At 30.4% G+C, this 26154-nt stretch overlaps 8 protein-coding genes across 8 annotated transcripts; 5 read left to right on the forward strand and 3 right to left on the reverse strand.

The window, feature by feature from the left end:
• Positions 1-522: 522 nt before the first annotated feature.
• OCT59_002789 (uncharacterized protein) lies at positions 523-1750 on the forward strand (the record flags this gene model as incomplete). Its single annotated transcript, XM_066145174.1, has 8 exons — positions 523-527; positions 808-848; positions 916-954; positions 1024-1064; positions 1176-1188; positions 1253-1281; positions 1356-1364; positions 1721-1750. The coding sequence occupies 8 exons, from the start codon at positions 523-525 to the stop codon at positions 1748-1750; spliced, it is 207 nt and encodes a 68-aa protein (XP_065995920.1).
• Positions 1751-1856: 106 nt separating this feature from the next.
• Positions 1857-3854, forward strand: OCT59_002790 (uncharacterized protein; the record flags this gene model as incomplete). The annotated part of the gene is made up of 4 exons (XM_066145175.1): positions 1857-1869; positions 2161-2183; positions 2294-2428; positions 2854-3854. 4 exons carry the CDS (start codon positions 1857-1859, stop codon positions 3781-3783), a joined length of 1101 nt encoding a protein of 366 aa, XP_065995921.1. The 3' UTR covers positions 3784-3854.
• A 1000-nt stretch (positions 3855-4854) lies between these two features.
• On the reverse strand, positions 4855-5865 carry OCT59_002791 (uncharacterized protein; the record flags this gene model as incomplete). Its single annotated transcript, XM_066145176.1, has 2 exons — positions 4855-4975; positions 5441-5865. 2 exons carry the CDS (start codon positions 5863-5865, stop codon positions 4855-4857), a joined length of 546 nt encoding a protein of 181 aa, XP_065995922.1.
• A 6871-nt stretch (positions 5866-12736) lies between these two features.
• On the forward strand, positions 12737-13989 carry OCT59_002792 (uncharacterized protein; the record flags this gene model as incomplete). The annotated part of the gene is made up of 4 exons (XM_025327420.2): positions 12737-13150; positions 13221-13555; positions 13625-13813; positions 13890-13989. 4 exons carry the CDS (start codon positions 12737-12739, stop codon positions 13987-13989), a joined length of 1038 nt encoding a protein of 345 aa, XP_025171364.2.
• Positions 13990-21255: 7266 nt separating this feature from the next.
• On the forward strand, positions 21256-22439 carry OCT59_002793 (uncharacterized protein; the record flags this gene model as incomplete). Its single annotated transcript, XM_066145177.1, has 8 exons — positions 21256-21289; positions 21349-21414; positions 21484-21527; positions 21788-21856; positions 21920-22099; positions 22165-22194; positions 22271-22351; positions 22419-22439. 8 exons carry the CDS (start codon positions 21256-21258, stop codon positions 22437-22439), a joined length of 525 nt encoding a protein of 174 aa, XP_065995923.1.
• Positions 22440-22757: 318 nt separating this feature from the next.
• Positions 22758-23192, forward strand: OCT59_002794 (uncharacterized protein; the record flags this gene model as incomplete). The annotated part of the gene is made up of 4 exons (XM_066145178.1): positions 22758-22874; positions 22955-22967; positions 23049-23062; positions 23136-23192. The coding sequence occupies 4 exons, from the start codon at positions 22758-22760 to the stop codon at positions 23190-23192; spliced, it is 201 nt and encodes a 66-aa protein (XP_065995924.1).
• Positions 23193-23615: 423 nt separating this feature from the next.
• On the reverse strand, positions 23616-24228 carry OCT59_002795 (uncharacterized protein; the record flags this gene model as incomplete). The annotated part of the gene is made up of 5 exons (XM_066145179.1): positions 23616-23619; positions 23707-23729; positions 23861-23928; positions 23989-24058; positions 24178-24228. The coding sequence occupies 5 exons, from the start codon at positions 24226-24228 to the stop codon at positions 23616-23618; spliced, it is 216 nt and encodes a 71-aa protein (XP_065995925.1).
• Positions 24229-24769: 541 nt separating this feature from the next.
• Positions 24770-26064, reverse strand: OCT59_002796 (uncharacterized protein; the record flags this gene model as incomplete). Its single annotated transcript, XM_066145180.1, has 6 exons — positions 24770-24881; positions 24958-24977; positions 25271-25452; positions 25522-25638; positions 25720-25835; positions 26051-26064. 6 exons carry the CDS (start codon positions 26062-26064, stop codon positions 24770-24772), a joined length of 561 nt encoding a protein of 186 aa, XP_065995926.1.
• Positions 26065-26154: the final 90 nt, after the last annotated feature.

Consider the following 26154-nt stretch of genomic DNA (forward strand, 5'->3'; position numbering starts at 1 on the left):
TTTGTTTGGTTTAATTTAGTTATTTTTAGTTAACATAGTTATATTATTATAGCCTCAACGTGCTAGAGATGCTTCAGTCAATGTGGGCCCGGATTGGAAAGTTCTTGAAGAAATTGAATTTAATTGGCCAAGCTTAATTTAGATGTAGAGAATGTAGAAGACATGTACGTATCAAATTTTAATATCGTTGTTAACACTATAGAGTATAGACAAGTAATTTTTTAATTTATTTATTATTTTTTTTTTCATTAGATCTTTACATGGCTTTTTATATTATTATGACAAAAATTATGATCTTATTCGTACCAAATCAGAAAAACCATTAACCCCTAATGATAAAGTTCAATATTTTGATTCTACATCTAAGGATCCTATATAACTTTTAAATTTAGAAAATATCACCGTTAATGAAAATTTATTGAAACACCACTTGAGACTGGGGACAAGGATAATATTAATTCTCCAAGTGCATTATCATTGGAAGCAACCTTAATTAATCATTATTTGCATTACAAGTAGTTAATGAGGTAAGAATCATTCCTATACATGGGGGCGAATTAGGTTCAAGCCATGACGAAAATATTACGGCACATTATACTAATTCGGCATTACACCGGGTGTAATACTTGAATCTTTGAACAAAATTTGGTATAATAAATTTCACCAATACGCCATCTAAATGCCGAATTATCTGGAATAATTACGACCCCATGTATAATCGTTCCTATTTGTCTCATGTTTTCTAATTTTTTATGGAAAAATTATTTTTATTTTTTTTGTTTTTTTTATAATTTTATTTTTTTTCAGAAATTCGGTTCTTTCGGTCTTAGGATTCGAGGTTGAATTTGGTAAGTTTCGAAGCAAATACTTTGAAACTTATATTTTCTTAATTTTAATTTTCTTACTTTTTTGTAGATATCGGTGTATTAGAATCCGGAATTGAATTTGATTTTGGTAAGTTTATAGGCGTAGTTTCAGATTGTTTTCATCATTTTTTTTTATTAAAAGTTGTTTATTTTTTAGGTCTAGGTTTTTCAAAAATTCAGGCTGAACTTTCTTGGAAGGTAAGTTTCGAAGTTCATTTCGAAACTTTTTTTAAAGTTTTTGTTTAATTTTGAAGAAACTAACCGTTTCCTTTTTTTTGTCTATTTTGTAAAATCGTCTTCGGTTTTTAGGTCAACTTTTCGGGTAAATTTCTTTAAAATAATTGAATTTTTTTTTCTAACTAACGATTCTTGTTTCTTTTTTTCAGCTTCGGGCGTAATCTTCTCTCAGTGTATAGTAATTTAGTGGACTTTTAAGAAAACGAAACATGAGGACTTTCTTTTTTCAAGGTTATTCAACTTTGCGTTCAGGATTCTTTTGTAAGTATTTCGATTTGATTCGACTTGTGATTTTTTTTGCATTTATTTGGACTTTGATTTATCTTGGAACATAATGCCCCTCGATTTTGTTATTTATTTACCTTTGGATGATAATGTAATTACCCTTTGATTTTGTTGTTTTTACCTTTAGATGTAATTACCTTTTGATTTTACTTTTTTTTACCTTTAGACATAATTACACTTTGGGCATGATTACACTTCGATTTTATTGTTATTTACCTTTACATTTCAATCTTCTTTATCTTTTAAATATAATGTTTTATATTAGTTTACTAAGTAAGCAATAAATTAATAGATTATCTTTAAGAAATTTACCATAATCTTTTTTTTTGTAGATTGTCTGGGGTATTGAGTTAAGAATTTAAAATGGTAAGTTTCGTTGCGTAAACCTACCATCTTTTTTTTTTTTCTTTAGCAGAAACTCTAAATTTTCTTTTCTTTGTTTTTTTGTAGGTTCGAAAAGTATGATTAATGTTTAAAAATTGTAAGTTTTTTTTCGTTTTTGATAGAAATATTAATGGTGTCTACTTTTATTTGTAGATACCTGCTTCAGATTTAAAAATGTAAAGATGAATGCAATGCAATTTTAATTGTGAAGGATATTTCTTACGCGCGTGTAGAGAATCAATTTTGATTATATTATTATAGATTTTAATATAGATGTTCAACATATTTTTATGATGAACATTTTATGCAATGAACATTTTTCCCGTGACTTTCTGATGGCTTGTATACCCAAACTAGATTATCTGATTATCAATCTTTTTTTTTTAAGGTGTTTTTTGCTTTTTTTTTACGGTCTAAAAATTTTTTGAATCTTCTGAAAAAAAGTATGTAGCGTTTTATTTATCCTTCTTCAAATAAATAAAGTGAAAATTAGATTTTTAACGAAGTTTTATTTCTTTAAGATATCTTCTACTACTATTAGTATGGATGAGGTTGTAAATGTACTTTGTGGATTAAGCAAATTACATTGTAAAGTTTTATTTGGAGAATCAGAAAGATTTGAAGAATGGTTAAAGGAAAATGGAATTAAGAATAAGGTAATATTAGATAAATGTATTTTTATTATTCATCTTTTTTTTTAAAATTATAAATGGCATAGATATATTTAAGTATGCTCCTAAACAAATTTTATAATATATTAAAGTTTTAATTCTTTTTAAAGACCTGTGGAAGGAGGATAGAAAGGGTATTTAATATAAATATACCTCCTAACCAAATTTTACGCGAGAAAAGAATTAATTCTTTCTTATTTATAAAAGAAGGATGGGAGGAATACTTTATTTATGTCAATGTTATTTTCCAAAAATAAGCACTTTTTTTTACTTGTAATTCTGGCTAAAATTTTATAATTTCAGCCAAAATGATTGTAATGCATGTATGTATGAGTTGCTTATTTTTGGAAATTAATGGTATTTTTTTTTAACAATATTAACGTTAAAAAAAAAAAATTTTTATTTTATAGGATCCTTTATCAACATTTTCTCGACATTTAATCAATACAAAAAATGAATATTTATTAGATATTTGGAAAGAGAGAGTTAAGATTACTCCAAAAGATTTAAAACACAAAGGTGATATGGAAACATCGATGTTAGATGTAGAAGTTGACTACTGTCCTGACTTAGCAAATAAATATCTAGGAAAAAGGGTTTCTTGTTTTGACAGTGGTGATCATATTAATTTGCTAAAAGATTTAGAAATTAAAATAATTGGTAAAAATAAGTCAGTTATTTTAAAATATAATGGTAAAGCTGTAGGTGCGGTCATACGTGATGCAGCAATAAAAAAATTATCAAATCATTTTGGAATAAAAATTAAATCGATAATTGAAGGTCATCCTATCATTAAACGTGGAAAGGCACATGCATCTTTTGGAAAAATGGTTGGTGACGGATTTCGTCCCAATCGTTTAAATTCTGGTTATGACAAATATGTTTATAAAACTTCTAACCCTGAGGAACAAAAAATACTTTGTGAGAATGGAATTACTTTGGCTAAATGGTTGTTTGAATTTGGAAAACAACATTTGCACTGGTCTATCGATTCTTATGAAAATTTTAAAAATCAATCAGAATTAGATGATAATGAAATTATAGGTGCAGTATTTTGTACTGAAAATTATGAAGCAATTGGACATATAGACAATGACCGGTCAGAATATGCTGTGGGATATGTTTATGAGGAAGGAATAGTTAAAGATGGATTTTTTTTTTACCCAGAATATGGTATTGCAATTGAAATGTCGTCAAATTCCATTTGGTGCTGGTTGACTAAAGCGGTACATGGTACATCTAAACTTGACTTAAGTGATGGTGGAACCAGGTATACTGCTGCACTTACTTTATCTGAAAAAACGGCAAAAGCAATTGAAAGAAATAACGATAACATTTAAAGTATTGTATTTGTTTTTTTTTATTTTTAAAATTTTTTGTTATTTGAATAAAATTGATTACATAATCACATAAAAATATTAGTTGTATGTCTATTAGTATATATTGTATCATATATAAAATGGGAATTCTAATTTTTTTCTACATAAAAAAAATGTAAAATTCTAATTTAATTTTCAGAAATTATAATTTTCCCCATCTCAACTGATCCTGCATTCTTTCTAATTTTATTATATGGTACACAATACCAATGATCGAGAAGCAAGAATTTTAAATTTAGCAAGTTTTTTTTATTATTTAGACTTTTTTAAATAATTTTAGGGAATGGAGAGAAGGAGGTCATGGTCGTGGTTGTAGTAGTCATGATGGTATGCTATTTTATATAAAATCTTTATTACCAAATGAATATTTAATCCATATTTAATTTATTGAAAAAAGAGAGTTGGGAATTATCCAGATTTTGGAATATCCGTCCAATATGTTTATACAAGATTTTCATATGATTTTTTTTTTTGTTAAACGACTTTGATTTTTCATTTGATATTTTTTTTTTAATTTATAAAAAATAACTTTATAATTTATTATTTATTAAATATGAGAACATTTATTATATGATTACGTGACAGGATGAGAGCGAATAAATTTGCCTTTTTTTTGCTATGTATCATGCTATACTATATTGCGCAATTGATTTTCTTATTGCTGAATTTATTTGTTGCACCACATATTGATAACACAGATAAAATATGCATACTCACTGGCACCTCTAGTATTTATTTTACCTGTTAATAAAAATGTGGTTTCCGATTGTAGTTAATTATTGGCAACAACTAGTTGCCCTTCAGAATTGACCAATAAATATACCAACTGAAATGATTATTTAAACATCCTTTTATTTGTATGTGACGAAAATATAAATCGGAAAATACAATTTACTTTTCCAACTTGATAATATTCAAATATATAAATAGTTACAAGTCGGAAGATTTCTTTATTAACTACAATAATCAGCATACTTCTGATACTCTTCCGATTTATATCCAATTTGTAATTGATACCGATTGCTCTCTAATTTACATATTAAAGATATACTCCAACCGACAATCATGCCAGTTAACCATCGTTTTACCTATGTTAGGTAATTCTCTCGATCTCTTTGGATGGAACTTAATAGGTGAAAAACAAGAAATTAAACTAAAATTAGTTGATAAGATATCAGAAAAAGAAGTGGGGAAATTTTCCAGACAGAAGAAATAATAAACGAGACTTTATTATATGTGAAATTGCCTATTGATTGGTATTACAGCTTGATATGAAACAAATTTCTTTTTACCAACTACAAAATTACAAGATACAAATCGGCTATATATGTAATGAATTGGGATTAAGCAATCCCGGCGTAAATCATAAAAATTATTTTGCCAGAGTTCAATATTTGAGCTGTTTTCATTTTCATCGATACTTGTATAAAATTGTATATGCCGGTTTGGTGCTGGTTCGTACCATCTGATAAATGCCAACCGATGAGTCGTAGGTTCACCTGATATTCTGATTGTATGCTCAAAATAATATTGCACCTGACCAGGATATAAATCGGTTGTTTCATTTCCTTGGTTTTCTTGGACGAATTTCGCTAAAATATATGCATTTTTCAAGTACCGAGGTGACATTGCTGATCCAAAAATTTCTGCTGCAATTCTAACACGGGCAAACTGATTAACTATGTTTGGTACAACAATAGAGCCACCTGAATTGGTTGATGTTGACTCGGCAATTGTTAAAAATTGGTGATCATAAGCACTATTATAGTAGTCGGTTAATATTTTATAAACATCATTAGGCAAAGCAACCCGATTTTTACTTGGTTTAAGCATTTCTCCAGGAAATGGCTCACTACCATTAATTGTATCATCAATTTCTTGACAAAAAATTTGTCTAAATTGAAGTAGTTCACCAAAATCTAGCTCATCGTAAGCGGCAAGAGTGCCAGTAGTGCTCCGGGATCTTAATAATTTTAATCCTTCAGAAAGTTTAACATCATCTGATCGACAGGATATAAGATTATCGATTCTCCAATTCTGCATAATAATTCGTAGTAATTCCGGCTCAATTTGACGACAGCTATTCAGAAAGGAACCTAAAGATAGTAATAATATAAGTCAAATAAATCTAAATGAAATTCGATCTGATCAGCCGATGAGCCAATCATCTGATCCGGTTATACACGGGTATGCTGATCATTTCTTTTTTGGGTGATATTCGTTCAAAAAAAAAAAAATCTAAAAATGGAAACGCCTCCTTTTGGAAATTTGTATAACATTTAATCCCAAAAAGGAAATTAACAGACATATCACGTGACTTTGACTGGATAACGCTAAGCAGATCACACCTCTATAATCTCATTATTTGGAAAAATACCTAAAATTCCATTCATCCTTTCAAATGAATAGCACCAAAAGGAATATAGTGGGCCATAATCTTTACAGCATTCTGCAAGATGAAGGCTTAGATGAATATTTGGAGAGATCATTCCCGGTCCATAATCTTTTTCAATTAATATGGCAACTTTAAGCAAACATTCATGAGCTTCATTCAGCATATCATTATTGATAATTCTAGAGACCAGTAAAGAACAAGCTCTGACAAAATTTCCTAAAATTTTCTGATCAGATTTACTTAGCAAATTCCATAGAAGTGGAATAGCATAAATTAATATGAAAGTTTTCCACTGATCTGCTGTAAATCCAGAGAATCCATTTCCGGTTGCAATTTTATTTGGAATTCGACCCATATTTGCAGGTAATTTAATTTTTTCTGCCTTTTTTTCCATTGCCTCAAGGTCAGATTGAGTAATTTTTCCACTATCAATCCATAGTTTTTTAACGATCCATTTTGCAATGCCCAAAAATAAATTATGCATTGGATCAACAACTAAATGTCTAATCGGGTTGTAATAGGGCAATCGGAGCATTTCAGACCACCTGACATGTGTCCTCTTAACAAATTTGTTTCTACTTTCTTCTGACTGCTGTTTTTTCCAAATTACAGCATTATGTCGATGTACTTCTGCATCTCTCATTATGAACCAATCTTTCATATCTTCAAACCCTCCAAAATTTAATTTTTGGCCGCCTTCGTTGTTCGCTTCCTTATAACACCTATGGCATCCTACAAGTGCTGATATATGACCACCTAATTTTCTAGTAGCTGGAACATTGCTACTGCAACAAATTACAGCCATTCTAACGTTCCTACCACTAGGATAATTATAAGTGGATGGCAAATCAACTCCATTCCAAAATTCTAGCAATTCATTTACTATTGGAGCTAAATAATTATTAATTTGATGTAATTTGGCTTCTTCTGGTCCAGGTAGAAGACCAAGAGTTAACATATTCTCCTTCTTAAATCGAAGGTCTCGTGGGAGGTTACAAATAACTCCATATATTGCACCAGAACTATATACAGCCGAATTGAAAGGTTGGAACTAATCGAGATTGAGCATGATTCCAAGGTGGGAATCAGCTTTTTCAGGTGAAAAAAATGGGGATGTCTGATCATTTGGAAACGATTTCCAAATTTCTCCATCATAAATGTCTGTTATTAACTCATTATCTATATGCCGATCGGTCCATTTTCTAAGTTGTTGTTCAAATTCTGGTCGCTGGTATAAGGTAATTATTTGCATTTTTAAATTCAGTAGAGGAAACAACATTTTGGGACGTCTTTTATACCCTTTATTGATTGGTATTTTCTCAGTTAATACTGTTCCACAGGGTTCCCTTTTTGTTTGCAATGTGTGATTTGGAAATTTTACATGTTTACATTTAAATTCTGTATCACCAATTTCAGCAGTATTGTATAATAATGTATGGCAATTTGTACATGCCGTAAAAATTTTTGAGCATTTATTGAATTTAAATAGTTTTTTTGCGACATATATAGCATCAGATATAATCATTTTTATAAGATATTAAAACGATTTTTTTTTCAAATTGGCTCCTGCTTTTAGTGATTGGAAACAAACATGAAGAACTTTTTGAAGTATTACTTAGCTTTAATAATGTAAGTTTCACTCCTATTTTATTTCTAGCACAACTTTTATTAAGAGATTAATATGATATATTTTTCAAATCAGCCTCTGCTTTTGGCGATCGGAAACAAAGATGAATCTATTTCGATGGACTTTGAGGCTATTTAGTCTTAATGATGTAAGTCTCATTCTGATTACTAGCACAACCTTTTTTAAGAATATTAATATGATGCATATTCTCATTTTTTTTAAATCAGCTTCTACTTGTAGCGATCAGAAACAAGAATGTACCTATTTTGATGAACTTTTGAGGCGCTATTTGGTCTTAAATGTAAGTTCCATTCCTTTCTAGCACTATTTTTTTTAAGAGAGATCAATATGATGCAAATTTCGTTGTTAACAAATCAGTTTCTACTTTTAGTGATCAGAACAAAAATGTCTATAAATTTTTGAGGAATATTAGTCTTAATGGTGTAAGTCTCATTCGATTTTTACTTCTAGCACTACCTTTTTAAGAGATTAATATGATGCATATTTTCATTTTCGGCGATTGGAAACAAAAATATACTAATTTTTCATTTATGAAATTATAATAAGTGGTAGTAGATATTGAATATACATCACACAATATGATCATATATTTATATTGTAAATATTAATCTACCTGAATAATAAAATATATTCAAATGTGATCATTTTAAATTTTTTTATAAACGTATAATAGTACAGGCCATAAATAATTACACTATAAAATGTACATAATGTCGGCTATAATCAACTATTTAAATTAGCAAACAATCGGTCAACAATCGGTCAACAATCGGGTCAATGTCAGATTGATGTCAGATTGAAACAAGTAAAATCGGCTACCAATCAGGCATAAATCAGTTAACAACCTATCAATAATCTGTTAACAATCATGTGCATATCTGTCACCAATCGGTATATCAATCCGTCATCAATCGGACTGCCCGGTTGGTGTCGGATTTTGGCGGAATCAGCCCGATTGGTATCTGATTGAAGAAATCAGTTACCAATCAGGCACAAATCGGATACCCGATTGATGACGGATTGATGACCGATTTGACATTATTCGACCTGTGACCCCATTTTCCTATTGGATCCGATGTGTAATCAGCTCGGATGACGGCAGAAGTCAAAAATTCCAGACGTTGATCAACCGGACCCGGTTCACCAATGGAAAGTGGGCGAAATTAGTACATCCTAATTGATATTAATGTCCTGTAAAAAGTGAACACAGAACTGTAAATTGTTGAATTATTTATTTATCCTAGCGCCGGACCGGAATACCGATGCAGGTCTCTAATTTAGCTGTTAGTTGATGATGAATGATTAAACAGAATTCGGATAACTATGCTAGAAATTCTAAATACTTTAAATTTTCTTCGCTTTTCTTGCTTCCAAAAGAAAGTTTGTTGACTTGTTGAACATTCCTGCTACGGAAAAAAAGAATAACAAATCGGATAAATTTGCTAGCACCGACTTTAGTACAATTTGAACGATGACTTTCAAGTTCATCATGGAACTTTTGATGAGTCAACGAAAGAAAAATTATGTAGCCACGGACTAAAACCGAAAAGATCACGGAATTATGTAAAGACATTACACTCTGTTCATGTGTAGAATGTCAAGTGACTTTGAAGTGATGTCACGATCACAAGTTTATTACAAAAAAAATTATAGTAACACATTGAACTTTCATAACTTTAGAACTACATAATCATTTTTTCTTTGGTTACCCATCCTTTTTCAGATAATGCCAGCCAGAATTTGATATTAGTGTAATTCCGGTCTGAAGAAGTGCTACTGTAGTAATTTATTTATTTATTTTTTTTTTTTGAAATCTAAGACAGTCAATAGAACAACTTATTTCGTACGACAAAGGGGAAAATAATAAATATTAATTAAATCTATTAAGAATAATAATTCAAAATTGTTCATTTAATACAGTAAAAAAGGATAATTAAAATAGCTAGAACATTGAAATACCTACTATTTATATCTAGAAGATACCAAAAAACGTGTTATTTTATGAACAGTTTGTTTTAGTTTTATTAAAATAACGTCTTTTTACGACATTATGTGTACTAAACTTTTTTGTATAAACTATAAATATTAATTAAAACAATGACAGCTAATCTTTCTATTAGCCAGAACTCGTTAGCCCCATTTATTATTTTTATATGTAACATCTTTTCTGTTCTGTACATGGATTTTCAGCGTTTTTAGCATTCTGTTTAGTACTTGAGATAAATATACATTAATTAATACTCGTTTCACTTTTTATTTTTAAAAAAAATTTTCTCTCATAATAAACCATAAACCTGGTCCAATTAAAGTTGCTTTGAAACGGTTTGATAATTTGATAAACATTTCAAGTTCCTACGTTGACTATGTAATTATTTTTACATCAAATAGCATTCTTTGTGTTCTGTCCGTATTGTAATAATTAGTTTCGTTTTCATAATCCTGATAAATAAAACACATGATAAATACACAAAGCCGGTTTCATTTGCTGGAACATTTGGGATTATAATGGATCTAACTTCTAATTATAAAGTACTACGAAATGCCAATACCTTAACCATTCCAATGTGATAGACATGTTGTGGGTATTGCTAGAGGTCTTGAAAGAATTCATGCTGGAGGTATAGTTCATAAAAATCTTCGCGAAGGAAAATTTGCTTATTGGAGATGAAGAAATTTCTGTAGACACTGAAGATGTTTATATACTCTTTATAGATCAAGTTATGAACTTGAAAAAACTTAGCTGATTAAAATTTTCTCTGAGTAAGAAATTCCAGGGTCATAATGTAAAAGTTCTAATCAAATTTACGGAGTATTGCCATACGTAGTTTTACGTGGCGAATCTTATAGTGCTGCCTCTGAAATTATTCTTCGCACTTTTCTTTTGATACATTAACACTGTCCTTTTTTCAAACAAAACAAGCACATTGGGTACAGTCTTTAGTATTATTGTTGGATGTGTGATAAGATTGGTTTCCGAGGGAATAATGTTTGAATACGTATTATAATAATAAGAATGCGTATGCGGGTAAAAATGATGGTGGGTTCAGCTCATACATGAAACTTGGATAAGCAAACATCTAAAAAGATTATCTGGTATTGATAAAAGATAAGCGTTAGTTTTGGTAAGTGAGATGGGTTGATTATGAAATCAAGAATCAAGATGATGAGTTCATCATTTTTTACCGTCTTGTGGAATATCATACTTTTATTCCAGGAAGCTGAGAACCTTATTTCGCAAGGTAGCAGATTTCCACTTTGATATTTCGTGGGTTAGTAAAAGTTGAAGTGTTTTGTGTAAATTTTTGATGATGGATTTATGTGTTTAGTTGCGAAGTTTTGTGAAATGATGGTATCTTCTAATTGTTCGGAAGATGAGTATTGTTCAGTAATTTCCGTCTCTTTGTATTTGTGAAAGAATTAAGTATGTGAGACTATCAACTTGTATGACACGCTGCTTGTTAATAATAATTACAAATTTGAGATAATATAAACAGCGCCATAAATTACTGCTGCAGTCATACGGTTCGTGACTAATATTATCTAATCAATGCACTATCGAAATTTTTATTATGAGGGACGACGCGTAAATCAGCATAAAAAATTGTTACGCGACGACAATTAACTATGATATAAACGAATTTGCCACATAAATTACTGCTGCGGTCGTACGGTATGGTTTGTAGTATCGCGACATTTTTATTACGCGTATTATACTACACATTCATTTGTTGATTATATTGTCTTTTTTGTATCTTGTACGATACTTTCACATTCATTTATACGCGACGACAATTAACTATGTTGATTATATTGTGATTGAAAAACCTTTTTTATATCTTGTACGATACTTCGACAATTAACTATGTTGATTATATTGTGATTGAAAAACCTTTTTTGTATCTTGTACGATACTTTCACATTCATTTATACGCGACGACAATTAACTATGTTGATTATATTGTGATTGAAAAACCTTTTTTGTGTCTTGTACGATATATATGTGTTTATTGATATTTCTATTACATAATTCATAAACAAAATTCGTACAACAAAAAAACATATAAAACGACCTTGCTTCCCCTCTTTTTTTTCATTATTTTATTGAAACTTACTTTCTTCTAATATCTGTCTTAATTATGGAAAACAGGAGAAGTGAAATAATTGGTATAATTTTAATATTTTTTGTTGTCCGCCTTCGTCCTGTATATGACATGCAGTCCGCTCTATCTTCCGAAAGTGAGGTTTCTTTGTTAAAATACTACTGACTCTGGAAGAAGAGTTGGTTACGTATTTACCTTTATGCCGAACAAAGAAACTTGTCCGTGAGTGGGATGCCTTCATTGCCTGTATATGAGCGTGCACTGCCACCCTTCTCTCGTGGAGGGTTCCGCCGTTCTGTACATGTACATGATTGCCTGTATATGAGCGTGCACTGCCACCCTTCTCTCGTGGAGGGTTCCGCCGTTCTGTACATGTACATGATTGCCTGTATATGAGCGTGCACTGCCACCCTTCTTTCGTGGAGGGTTCCGCCGTTCTGTACATGTACATGAAGTACTCCCTTCATCCTTTCTTATGAGTAAGATGCCTTGCCCTCATGTCTGTACATGGGCGTGTGTCCCAATTGGTTCAGCCGTTCCATACATGGGTGTGTAGTTCCACCCTTCTCGCCCTTTCTTCCTGAAAGTGGAGTTTCTTTCTTTGAAAGGACTACTGACTCTGGAAGAGGAGTTGGTTACGTATTTAGTACCTTTATGCCAAACAAAGAAACTTGTTCATGAGTAGGCGCCTTCATTGCCTGTACATGAACGTGCACTGCCACCCTTCCCTCGTGGGGGGTTCCGCCGTTCTGCACATGTAGTGTAGTCCTCATGCCTGTATATAGGCGTGCTGTTCCAATTATCACTCCCTTCGTGGAAGCAGTTCCTTCAGGTTTGTTGCTAACACGATGGGTGTACAACTTTAATTTTACTATTACAGATTCTAATAAACGAATGTGCTGTGGAAAGGCAGAATTATCTGTCCTAATAGCAGGAGCTATTGTAAATATAAGTAACACGGAACTGGAATTGTGGTTGCGGGAAGCGACGTCTTTACCATTTGAACATATTGTAAAGAAAATAGAAAAGGGTTGGGGGCACGTACATTTTCGCACATATGATGACGCATCGAAATTCTTTCACGAAATGAAAGAGAGGAATTTTACTGGTCCAAACAATTGTGTTATTAAATTTTCTGCCTCGATGTATTTTAAGACCAGGAAATTAATTAATTATTATATTACTGTATGTTTTTCTTTGATTAGTACATTATATAATACACTTTGATATTCTTACTTATCACTGTTTTTTTTAGGAAACTGAGTCATCAACCCTTCCTTCTGACACAAACAATCCTCCTCCTTCCGACATGAACAATCAGATACCTCCTCCTTCCGAAACAAACAATCAGATATCTCCTCTTCCTTCCGAAACAAACAATCAAATACCTCCTCCTCCTTCCGAAACAAACAATCAAATACCTCCTCCTCCTTCCAAAACAAACAATCAGATACCTCCTCCTCCTTCCGAAACAAACAATCAGATACCTCCTCCTCCTTTCGAAACAAACAATCAGATACCTCCTCCTCCTTCCGAAACAAACAATCAGATAGATAAGACTCAATATGTGATATACGAAAATAATGAAGGGTTTGTATTAGTTAATATCCTGTATTGTTTAATATGCATGCAACTAAATTTCTTTTTTTTTTGTGATAGTTTTTATATTATCAAAATATATACACCTGGAGTCCAACGGAAGGAACAGGTGCAGATCGAAGTCTCCTATGACGACCGATCAATTACAATCACTGCAGAAAGTTCAATGATAATTGGATTCAACGACTGCACCATAATCGAAAATAATATCCAAACAAGATTCAGAGTGGATATTATTTTCCCGAGGATGTAAGTTATAACATTTAATTTTACACTTTTTGGTTATTGAATCAAATTTTTATTAACATTCGTGCTTCCTAATTAGGATTAATACGGATCATCCCGTTAGGGTGGATGTTGAACATGGCATTACGACAGCCATGTTCAACATCAAGTCAAACAAAAGAAAAATTCAAATAATTTAATTTGCAAAATGATAGTAAATCTTTTTATTCATGTCTTTTTTAATTAACAGAATTTGGTGTGAAACTGTGGTACCGATTTTATGGAAGAATCCTGATCAACATTATTAACAGTTAATATTATTTTTCACGTTAACTCAAAAGGTACAATAAAACCCCTTAATATTTTTTTTTTATTGTTTAACCCCTTATAATTTAATAATAATAAATATAAATATCACAAAAGTGATTATTTGCTTCTGGTATATGACTGTGCTTATTTTTTTTTATATCATGTGAAAGTTAAGAATATTATTCGTCGAAAACTTTTAAAATTTTTATAAAGGAATATTCATCACTTATTATACTTATTATGCCTTGATTTTATAAATAGTTTTCTTAGCCATCAATTTCAAATATTATTGAGAAATGCTACCTGTCTTTATTATTACAAGGGCCATCAAAAATAACATTTTACATGAAAGATATTCTCTGATGCTACATTATACCTGAAGGGCATTTTTGGTATGCTTGTCTGTAGCAAATTAGTTTGGTGTATATAACCGGATTAATGGTTTTCAACCTCTTAATATCTGAAGGACAGTGTTATCCAAATATCTTTTCACGAATGGAACAAGAACTCGTGGAGACAATTAGTCAACAAAATTATGTCTGTTCCCAAATATCTTTTAGCCGTGAGCATTTCGTTCGATGAACAGTTTAGAGATAGTATCCTTTTCCGATTTGCATTCTCCACTCACCCCACTATACTGTATATCACTGCCTAGACCAATTCTTTTAAAACAAAAAGCTAGCAAAATTAAAATTAAATATATTAATGTTAATTGTGATCAAAATGATTGCATTTGTAAAAGCAAAAGATTTAGGAAATTTGAAGATAATTTGAAATATGCATTCTTGGATCCAAAGGATTCAAATTAACGTATATTAAAATTTTTTATGTAAAAATTAAATGGAATATATTACCAATTTAAAGAAAAAATTAAGATTAAGATGTTTGATGAAACTGTAATCATTATATGAATATACTGTATTTTCTTTTTTTTTTGTAATATAGTATATAAATAAGAAATTGTAAAAGGCTTTTCTATTAAAAATCTTTTCTAATATTTACTATTGATAATTGTTACTTCACCGACAATCACTTCAGTTCACCGACAGTTCATTTTGCCTATTTTATAGAATTTTTTTCTTTTTTTTTGTCGGGTTAAAAATAATAAATATGATATTCGATAATAATAAAATTTGAGGCTATGTACATATTAATAGCAAATAATTTAGAACAATAATATTAATAAAAGAAATTATTTTTCATTAGAAAGAATAAAAATATACTGTTGTATTTATTATTTTTTTTTAAAAAAAAAAATTTTGTATATATCGGTGAAATTACCTGTCGGTAACGGTTATCGGTGTCGATTGCGTCCTGTATAGGTAGTCATTAGTCAACGGGTTACTGTTTTGTCTTGTTTTCATTTCATAGAAAAGAATTTAATACAGACCAATAATTTGCTGTTTGTTTTAAACATAAAAAATTTAGGTTGAACGCATATTTTAAATAACTAGGGAACAGGAACATTGAGGATTAAGTTTATCGTCGAAATTTATATTATTCTATATACTAATTTATGATCAATCAGTGTGGTGTAGATTTCAAAATAATACTGCACTTCTGATTTGTCCATCTATTTAAATATGACAAAGAGATAATAGTTTTATAGGCCTGTTCAATTCTGATCGTTCGAATTTTTTGATCGAAAATCCATTAACCAATCCTAGTAAATCAAGCTTATTTGAAAGGTACCTTATTTTTCATATTAATAAAATATTCTTTTTAAAAAAAAATGGTATAGTAAACTTTTTGAGGGCGCATATTAAAACTTTACTAAGCACCAAACACGTTAAAAAAAAGCGACCAAAATGATCAGGTCACACGATAGGCCAGTTCATAATTGATATTTGGTCAGTTACACTAAAATTTGTGGCCAATAAATTTTGTTTGTAGATTGATCGAGTAGACAAAAATACTGACAAAAATAAACAAAACCATAACTATTGGTTGCCTAACCGACTCAAAATTGAACTTTGATCATGAGATTAGTGTAACTCGACCAAAAAAGCTTATCGAACAATTATGAACTGGCCTAATTTCATCAGCCAATAATTATCCGATCAAAATTAGAATTGAACAGGTCTTATATTTAAATTTATGCGAATTTATAATTCAAGTTTAATGTATCAGAAATTTCTATTTTGTAAATACGATTAAAACGCGTATAAACTTTAATAAATTAATAATTATTTTAATAATATGTTGCGTTTTTTGCTGTTATAAATGATATAAAGCTTAATAAAGTTTGCATCAATAAGGACGCGAGATAAATTTTTACACATGCGACTACTTGGATTTGCGGTCTTTGGTTGCAGTTTTGACCTAAACCTCCGTGTCACTTCCATGACCATGACGTTAATTATCTAGCGAGCGAATGTAAGCACGGTTGTCTTCTCTTCATGGTATACCTTCGGAAAACTATCAAGATTAGCTTCTGAAAAAAATTGAGGTATAATATAACATTAAAAAATTTTGCTTTATTACGCTTCATTTTTAAATAAACTATTTATCGAAATTTTAGCATATTATTGCAAAGTATCTTCAAATCAACGAAATAGTCTGTAAGTTACACACATTTAACGAAGATGACTTGCATTTATTAGTTTTTTACAAAATATTAACTAAAGAACAAATTTGTACCATAGTTTTGATCATATACAATTTTGGTATATAAGATAGGAGAAATGAAACGTTTATTATGGAGCTACGTAAGTTAAAAGAAATTTTGTTTTGAATTCACATTCAAATTTCAAAGGTATTAAAAAATTTATTTGGTGGTGAATATTATTAACCGCATTGGAGATTTATCAAAAACTTATATATATTCGACATCTATGACGACGAAAGATTTATTCGCATGATTTTTTTTTTTTTGTGAATTTATGAATTAATTTTTATTTAATTTATTAGAAAAATATAATGTATTATAAAAAGAAATTTATTATCATTTTTTAATTAACCGACAATAGTATTTCTGCGAATTATTCGAATCAATTTTCGTTGCGCCACAATTTAATACTTGTTTACCCAGATAGTTGACACTCAACTGTCAATTAAAAATAATAATGACTATGATAATAATAATGATAATTTCTTCTAGGGAACGTTTCATCTTTCACGAAAAGAGAATTTTTTGTTCTTGTGACTATCGTTGTTAATTGTTCTTTTTTTTCGCGGCGTTAGTTCCAAGATTTCAAAAATTATACTCGTTTAATTTTTAACCTCAATTTTTTTTCATATAGGATTTATTGAACTCTTACTTGTATCGAATATCAATCGGTTTAAAATTTAAATATTATCATCAAAAATACGTGAAAGACTTAAGTAACTAAAAACAATAAAATGACAATTTAAATAGGTAAAAAAAATTTTTTTCTTTTTTTTTAAAAAAGAAAAGAAAGAAAAAAATGCTAAACCCGGCCTTTTATTGAAAAAAAAAGATAATAATTTATAAGTTTTCGAATCTTAATTTTCTTCATTTTTACCAATGCAATTCGACATTGACAATAAAAATAACCAATATAATCAACAGATTTGGGGTCTTTTTTTTCTATCATCGAAGATTATGAAGCGTTTCAATTAATAAGAAATTGGTAAATTTACTTAATATACCATAATTATTGAACTCAAACAAGTAACTTGTTCGTTATACTCATCGTATATTTGGATCCCGCTCTACCAATATGCTTTTGTTACTATAAAAACTTTTGATGTAAATTTAATGTAATAACTAGTATAATTCTAAGTGTTTATTCATAAAACTATGTCAGGATGGGCAGGATAAAAATCAAGGTCTCAGAAAAATTTTACAAAAATAATTTATAGCCATCTTGCCCACCTGCCAAATGACATAGATCGAACATTTCCAAAAAGCAATTTCTTGTCTCCTCCCCAAAAATCCGTCATTTAATAAAAATCCACTTTCATTGGAGGCGTTGGTTTGACCAAGTGAATCAGATGCAATGGTATTAAAAATAATTTCAAGATACTTCAGAATATGTTGAATATGATGAAATTTGACGATGATAATGAAGATTTGGAAGACCTCTGGTGAACTTCACCATAACGTTTGTGTAATTTAGGCAAATTTAGAGGATAATGATGAAAATGTAATTGTTTCTACTGATGAAGATATAAACAGAAAATTGGAGGAAGCATTTAAATTATATAATTTGAAATTAATTAAGGTTAATTTATTGATGTATTTTATAGTTGAGTTTACGTCAAAATTTTATTTTTGTAGTTTTCGCAATTATTATAACTATTGGCACGCTAAAAGCACCATTTATTAGTATAATTCAAACCTTCGAAAAAGATAATTCATTTGAATAAAACTATTATTAAAGTAAATTTTATAATAAAATAAATATATCAAGAATAAATTGTTATATATAATTTTTAAATTTAGTGAAGTTGAAAAATGATCGGCATTTATGTGATAATTACAGCAAATTTCAAAATATACGGGACACTTGAGAAATTTGATTGTCGGGTTGTTCGGGTAGCCGGGTTACTCGGCAGTAGGTTGTTTATTAGAAAAGTATAAATAACACGTGACGAGTATAATGAATAGTAGTATATCAGATTATATAATAACCTACTGCCGAGTAACCTGGCTACCCGACAACCCGACAATCAAATTTCTCAAGTGTCCCGTATATTTTGAAATTTGCTGTAAGAAAGCCGGCTATGCTTTGTTTGTCTAAAATTCATAAAATAAACCTACCAAAAATCATTCTTCTAGGTTTCACAAAAATTTTTGTATATAAACTCCCTATTGAGTTTTTCTAATATAGCAAACTCTTACGAATAATTAATAATCGATGCGGCGCTGTGTCATCAATAGTTACAAATCTTTATTTCTTTCATAATATTCAACATAATTCAATTTTCATTGCAAATTTATACGAAGAATGTCATATCGTCATTTTCAATTGCATAAGGTAGAAAAAATACCTTCTTGAGGTAAAGTTACTCAAATCGGACATTGAATCTTCAAGTTTGATTAAACTTTCGTACAACCATTTTATTTTGATAGCTCTATTTACAGGTACAAGACTAGTACAAGCGAACGTAACTGTCATCGCAATCTTATTCGTAAAATTATTGGAAAATAATGCATAAAATGATACACTTCATTGAGAATGACAATTTGAACGTCAAATATGCGATATTAAAGGGCGCTTCTTTGATCACTTACAATTTTAACATAAAATAATCTGGAAAATTATAGTCTTAACGATCCTGTATAGTTAAGTGAGTTGAAAGAAATTTTTTTGCTTTTTCAAGAAATATTAATAATTTTTTTTAACTCTCTAGGGCTTACATTGATTTGATGGTAGTGGAATAAATAATGGACCATATATAAAAGAAACAATCAAGAAGCCAACGCAATATTTTCGCATCCTTCGCATCCTTTCAATTTATATTCTTTCGTTTAATACTAAGTGAGTCGGCCCTCTTTTATTACAAAATAATTATTATAAAACTCATAAATGTATTGATCTTAGTTTTTATAAAAAATAATAACCTGTAAAAAAAATACCCATTAGTCTAAATTTCATAGATTTTTTTTAAAAAAAAATTTTTTATATCATATTACTTATCTCACTCTTACTTTCAGTCATAATTCTGTTTCATTGTTTCTTTTTAAACTTGAATTCTGATTCATCAAATTCATATTCAACCCTCATGATTATATGAGAAATAAAATAACATACTCCGCAAAACTATCACATTTTTAATGCATTATCTCATCTAAGTCATTTAGATAGATTTTATCCATTGGTTTAGTGACAAATGAATGGATGACAGAGGCTGTTTTAAAAATATCATTAATAAAGTAACTGGTAAATTATATATACTGCATAGAGAATAAGAAAAAAAAAGCTTACCACTTTAGAATGCAACATGATTTAAATTTATAAAGAACATCTTGACAGCATAATCCTTGATTTACTTATTAGGAGTGCGTCTATCCTCAATTAATATCCCCAGTTTGGGAAATAATTCGTTCCCCTCATCATCACCATCATCACCATCATCACATGCTTTCTTCATTACGTATACCCTCTGATCACTAATTTTGCTTTATAGAATGATGTTCTTAGCATCGATGAAATGTAATAAATCACTACATAGCTGCTCAAATACGCTCTCTAGAAACATAATCCACTCCAGTCTTGCCATTGAAACAAAGTCATATTGACAGGATATGATTTGTACTTTCAGATATCATTCCTACATTGCTCGTTACTGATAACTTTTGCAATAAGTTCCTTCGAACAGCATTTAGATCATTTAAATTGCTTTTGCTTACATATGGATAGGTCTTCTAGCAGTTTCTTATTTAGAACTTTCCGTTAAAAGTGCATTGCGGTACAATTTAAATCACCATAATATCGTAATAGTTGAACCGAATTTTTGATATTGAATATCCAAAGAATAGGTAATTTGACATACAAATTATTATATCACTACCATCATCTATAAAAGCTAGCAGATTTTCTTTTATGTTAAACATAGAATCAAAATTACACTAAAATGAAGATTGTTGCAACAACTAATTCCTCCACTTCTATTCATCTTAATTTTGATCTTCATCTTTGCTCTTCATCTCTACAAGATGTTCAACATACACAGTAAATAATATAAATAAATATTTGATTAAAAAAAAAAATCAATACCTGCTGTAGTATCATGATACAAATATATATGTATATAATTATACATATTTTTTTTTAATTGTAAAACTTTGATCAGAATGGAGTGTCCGTAAGTCCGTTTATTATTAAAATAATTCCGACCAAATCTTTCATAAATGAATTCTTCAAGAAAACTTGAAAGGATTGATCAATTTAGACATCATCATATTATAGACGTTGAATATATATAAATTTTGATAAATCTCAAAGGACTCCCTTCCTCTTTGATAGCATCATAAATTTCATTTGCTACATCACTTTTTTTACTGAAAAATAATAGAGTTTTGCAGTATATCAAAAAAAAACAAATCATATTTATATGATGTGTTCACACATTAAAAAATTTTTCATGAAAAAACCCGTTTCCTCTGTACAACAGTATGATAAACGATAATCTGATCTATGGCACGTGATCAAGTCATTATATTTTTCTCGAATTTAGTTTTGCAAAACATGTCTTCGTCCGAGTATTACCCTGGTTACTTTGGTAAGTCTCGTGGCTCAATCTGCTATCAAATTTTTTCTTCTAAACTTATGACCTTTCAGCTCTTCTTGCTTACATGAACGAGAACACAAGATGGTCGTATTACGAGTTTTTAACCCGATATCATGGTGATTGTATCTTCACCTCCGTTTTTGGATGAGTTGACCGGACCTGGACACGCAGGTTCCTAAAAAAAGCAGAAGACCTCAGACCAGAAGAACTTGAGGATTTAAAGGCCAAGGTATCTTTTTTATCCTTTTCTTTTGTTTAATCAAGGGAGCTCCTGATCAGTCTGCGTCCTGATCAGGAGTATCAGTCTGCGCCCTGGCCCAAGTGATGGTGGTGGCACTCTTGATCAGTCTGCGTCCTGGCTCATGAGTATCAGTCTGTGTCCTGAGCTTCATCATTGCGAATCTGCATTTTCTTGGTTATTTGTTGTAAACTCGCCATTGTATTGTTTTCGTTGCCTTTTACTTTCCATTATTGCCTTTCCTGCAACAGGTGGATCTTGAACATTCAGGCAAAGGGTTACAGACCTATTGGGAGGGTGTGATCCATAAACGGAAGAAGGTAATTTAAACTTTTTGTATCACTGCTCTTCATTTTCATTGACCTTGATCAATATAAAAATAGTTGGAAGTGAAATGCACTCACATTCTTGGAAGCCTTAGTCTTTTAAATGAAGCTGGAAAATATAATGTTGAAGATCTCTTATCAGAAGGATTCTCGAACTCTTTACCCATTGATGCATCGTCCACGTCCAAACACACTTTAGATAGCACAATACCAGCTTCTTTCGAGAGAACTAAGAAGGTTAGTACAAAATACAATCTGTAGGTAACAGAAAAATATTACTAACCTTTTCTTTCTGCATACAGATCAGAAACGATGAGTCGGGACAGGGAGAGGTGCAGATGAGCGTTTTTATTGCTAAAAGTTGTGAATCAGTGAGGCTAATTACGTTTTAATCCTTTGAATAATAAGGAATACAAACAAACAAAACGAGTTCATTTTCATGAAGAACGGTCTAAATCACAGAAAAAGAAATCATTTTCAAGAAAAAAAGTCAGTATATAACTTAGTTTTTGGTTGAAAAAACGTCTTTTACAAAAAATAAATTATTTTATTTTAGGGTGATATATTTATTACCTGACGGTACCAAAATTACGAAGCCATCTCCTCTAAATTATGTATAATCGGATCATTCGGATGAAGGTGATGAACCGATTATGAGACTCCTTCAAATGATAATGATGAAGATGAAGAAGCCTTACCCCCAGAAGACTCGCTTACTTTTGCCCTTAACAGTTCAAAAATTTGGACTTTGCCTTCGGGCCAGAATGTTGGTGACATATACGCTAAAAAGATATCAGAAAACGCACGCGCAATCAAAAACAAAAAGAGATTAACAGCCACTGAAAAGGCAATATTGCGCTATGGTGCATCAAGATTGATTGACTTATCCACACATATGAACAAATGGTTTTGCGATAATGATAAAAAGTTCATTAAGAAAAATTTTGAGTCTATATTACAAGTTCCCGAATTGATAGGTGAAGAAAACTCATTTGTTTTAAAAGTCGAGGATGTATGAATTTTGTTTTTTTTTGAATTTATCATATTTGTCTATATACATGCATATACTTATGAATTCATTGCTCTGTGTAGATGGTACGTAAAGGTAGCAGATCAGCCATATAAATACTGTACGGAAATTCATTCTAAGTCAAAGGAAAACAGTTACTTATATAAGATCACTAAGATATATGGAGATTTGTGAGTTATTTGATTGCTATCTAAGAATCTTTATTTTTTCGTGGTTCTTATTCTTACTATTCAACATATACAGTATTTACAAAAGCAAAGATCAAGCAGATATCTTGGATTTACTACAAAAAGTACATAATATTAAGAGAAAAGCGTTAAAAATAATTAATCCTAAATGCGTAATTTGTTTTTAGTCAAATACTTGTATTTACTTGATCCCTTGGGTTACTGTAGTTTTGTATGCGGATGAAAATTTTTGTTTTAACAAACTATGATGTTTTTTTGCCATCATACCTTATAAATATAAAACATACGAGATTTTATTATTAGTTTTTATAGACATAATGCTAACTCTATTTGTGCTCTTCGAGCAGTCACCACCCTTTCTAGAAAATTTTAACTCTTGAATTTATTTCTGGTGCAACCACGAGATTTTTTGGTCGAAAGACTTTAACATGCATTAACATTTGTCTTGGGATTTGGATGTATTCTTCAGATTCGCCTAAAGTGTCTAAAGGCATAAATTCTATACATCGAAATAAATTCCGAGTTAAGAAACAATTTATCTATAAATGATAGAAAAAAAAATCAAACCTCCATGCGACCAGTGATTATAACAGAACTAAGATAAATGTTGATTAACCTTTCTTTACCTTGTCTTTTCATAAAATTTCGTCTGCGAAGATAGTTATGATACGTTTCTATAACTATTAGTATAGCATCAATTACGTTCAGATTTACCCGAAGGGCTTTCTCTGACTGAAATTGTCGACTTATTTTTTTCGTTTGATGTATCCTGATTCAAACTCTGATGTCAAATTCAAATTCGTTAATCGTTATAGCATCATTAGCACATATTTCGATACCAAAAAAGACTGGTGCAGTTAGTAAGAATAACGCAGAGATTTGTACAGAATAAATACACTGTTACATACATTTTCGTATACTTTCAAACTCAATTGTCAACGAGGGATCGTAAGATTCTCGTTCCCGAATAACTATGTTCTATAACGAAAAATTCTACTTGTGAACCTCCTTTTTGGGAACGAGGGAGCATTTTCTTAGTGAAATCAATCTGAACTATTGGAGTGGAGAGATTGAGGGTTAAAATAGATGGTATCAACCACAAAAACACTATTTTTTCTCGGTTCATAATGTATGATAGTTTGTATCATGTTTCTTTCATTTTCACTATTTTTTGATGGTAAAAATCCCTAATGAAAATGAGGATAATTTTTTAACCATATTCTAAATGAAAAGAACGCATAAATACATTAGTGAATGTTGAGATGAGCAAACCTTTCTAGAAAAGGCGTTACTCACCTCAATGTTTCTATACCATTTTTACCCATAAATAGAAAAAATCAGGAATCGGATACGTGACAGATTGATCATTAAGAAGCTTACTATATAAAATGCACTTTTGATTTGATTGACTTTTTTTTACTTGAATTAACGATCAAATGGTTGATTTATAATAAAAAAATGAACTAGTAATCTGCATTGCTATCAAAGTTCTTATGAATCATGTAGATTTACTCATACATTTCGCATAGTGCATCCAACAATATTAAATTTTCGGGTTCGTTTTTGTTAGGACTAATGAAGGTTGCGAGCTATTTTGTATGAATGATGCATTCTCATCCGAGTTTATTTTTTTCGTTACAATCTCACTATCATAGAGTTTTTCGTTTCAACTGCTTCAGACCATTTACTCTATAATAGAATAGTCTTAAGATCATAACCAAGTTTGTGATTTGTACACAAAAACGAAATAATAGAGGGCCTAACTATTCTTTTCAATCTTCGTGTGCCTTTAATATAATTACTAAAATTATCGAAAAGAGGCTAAGAGAGACTTCGTTCACAAAGTGTAGAAAAAATAGAATCTTGAAGATACTCACTTCAAACTGATTGATTTATTCTTGTAGTCGATTACAGAAGCGTTGGATTTATCTTATTAAGATGTATCTAAAATATGTCACCCGGCTTAATTTTTGATATTGACAATACAGAGAAATGTCTACATAAAAACAACGTGGTAATTTTTGTCATGTGCAATGCAGCGAGTACAAAAAAATTTTTATTTTCGTAGTAATAATTTGGATGTTTAGCTAAAGTCGTAAATATTCAGATCATATAATTTTCTATGACAACTATAAAAAGAAAATCTAATTGCTGTAAGCGTTGGTTTTAATTATCATTTTCTTCATCCACATTTTCTTCTTCCATTTCATCCACTAATAAATCAAAATTTGTGCATTCTTTTTCGTAAACTTTTTGTAAAATTAGTTCAATGGGTACAACGCCAGAAAAATATTTTGATTCTGAGGTACTCTGGTAAATTCCCCAAAGACCATATTCGTCGTAAACTGGGGAACCGGAGTCCCCACGATCACCTATATATAACAGTCAAATATTAAAAAATAAGGCTAATTGAAAAGGGAATTTAGTAAATAATGACTTACCAAAGTAACCATAAACTACGAGCACTTTAGCAAACGTTACTTTTTCAAACGGCTCATCTATTAGAATTTCTTGCATAATATTCCTCATATACCCGTTGGTATGTCCCGTTGTTCTACCTATTTTTTGGACAGGTATAAAAGCTGAATTTTCACAATCTAAAGTAGAATTGACATCTTTAATGCTACTATCTGACCCACATGGCTTATTGGTGGCAAGTAATCCACGTTTATTATCGATCTCACAAAAAGCGAAGTCTAAAAGTTGACCATCTTCATCAATACTTAAATCATTATATTTGGAGATGGTGAGTAACCTGTGCAATAAATGTAAGCAAATTGGTATTAAAACGAAAAATCATGAAAATTTTTTTGGGATTGGGATTTGGGATTGGAATGGGAATGGGATTTGGGATTTTGGATTTGGGATGGGCGGCAAGTATATGCATAACGCATCCTAATATATTCTTTATCAGATACATACTGTATCTATATTATCTAAATTTCCTGGTTGAATTATAGAACTACCGACCTCGCCGACTCCATGATTTACAGTTAAAAGATATTTTTTTCCTGGTTGACTTTCTGTTGTGAAAATTGTCCCTAGTGTGAATGCTCCATTACACTCTGAATCGC

The sequence above is a fragment of the Rhizophagus irregularis genome, chromosome 11 (genome assembly GCF_026210795.1).
Source record: "Rhizophagus irregularis chromosome 11, complete sequence".
NCBI classification, from domain to species: domain Eukaryota; kingdom Fungi; phylum Glomeromycota; class Glomeromycetes; order Glomerales; family Glomeraceae; genus Rhizophagus; species Rhizophagus irregularis.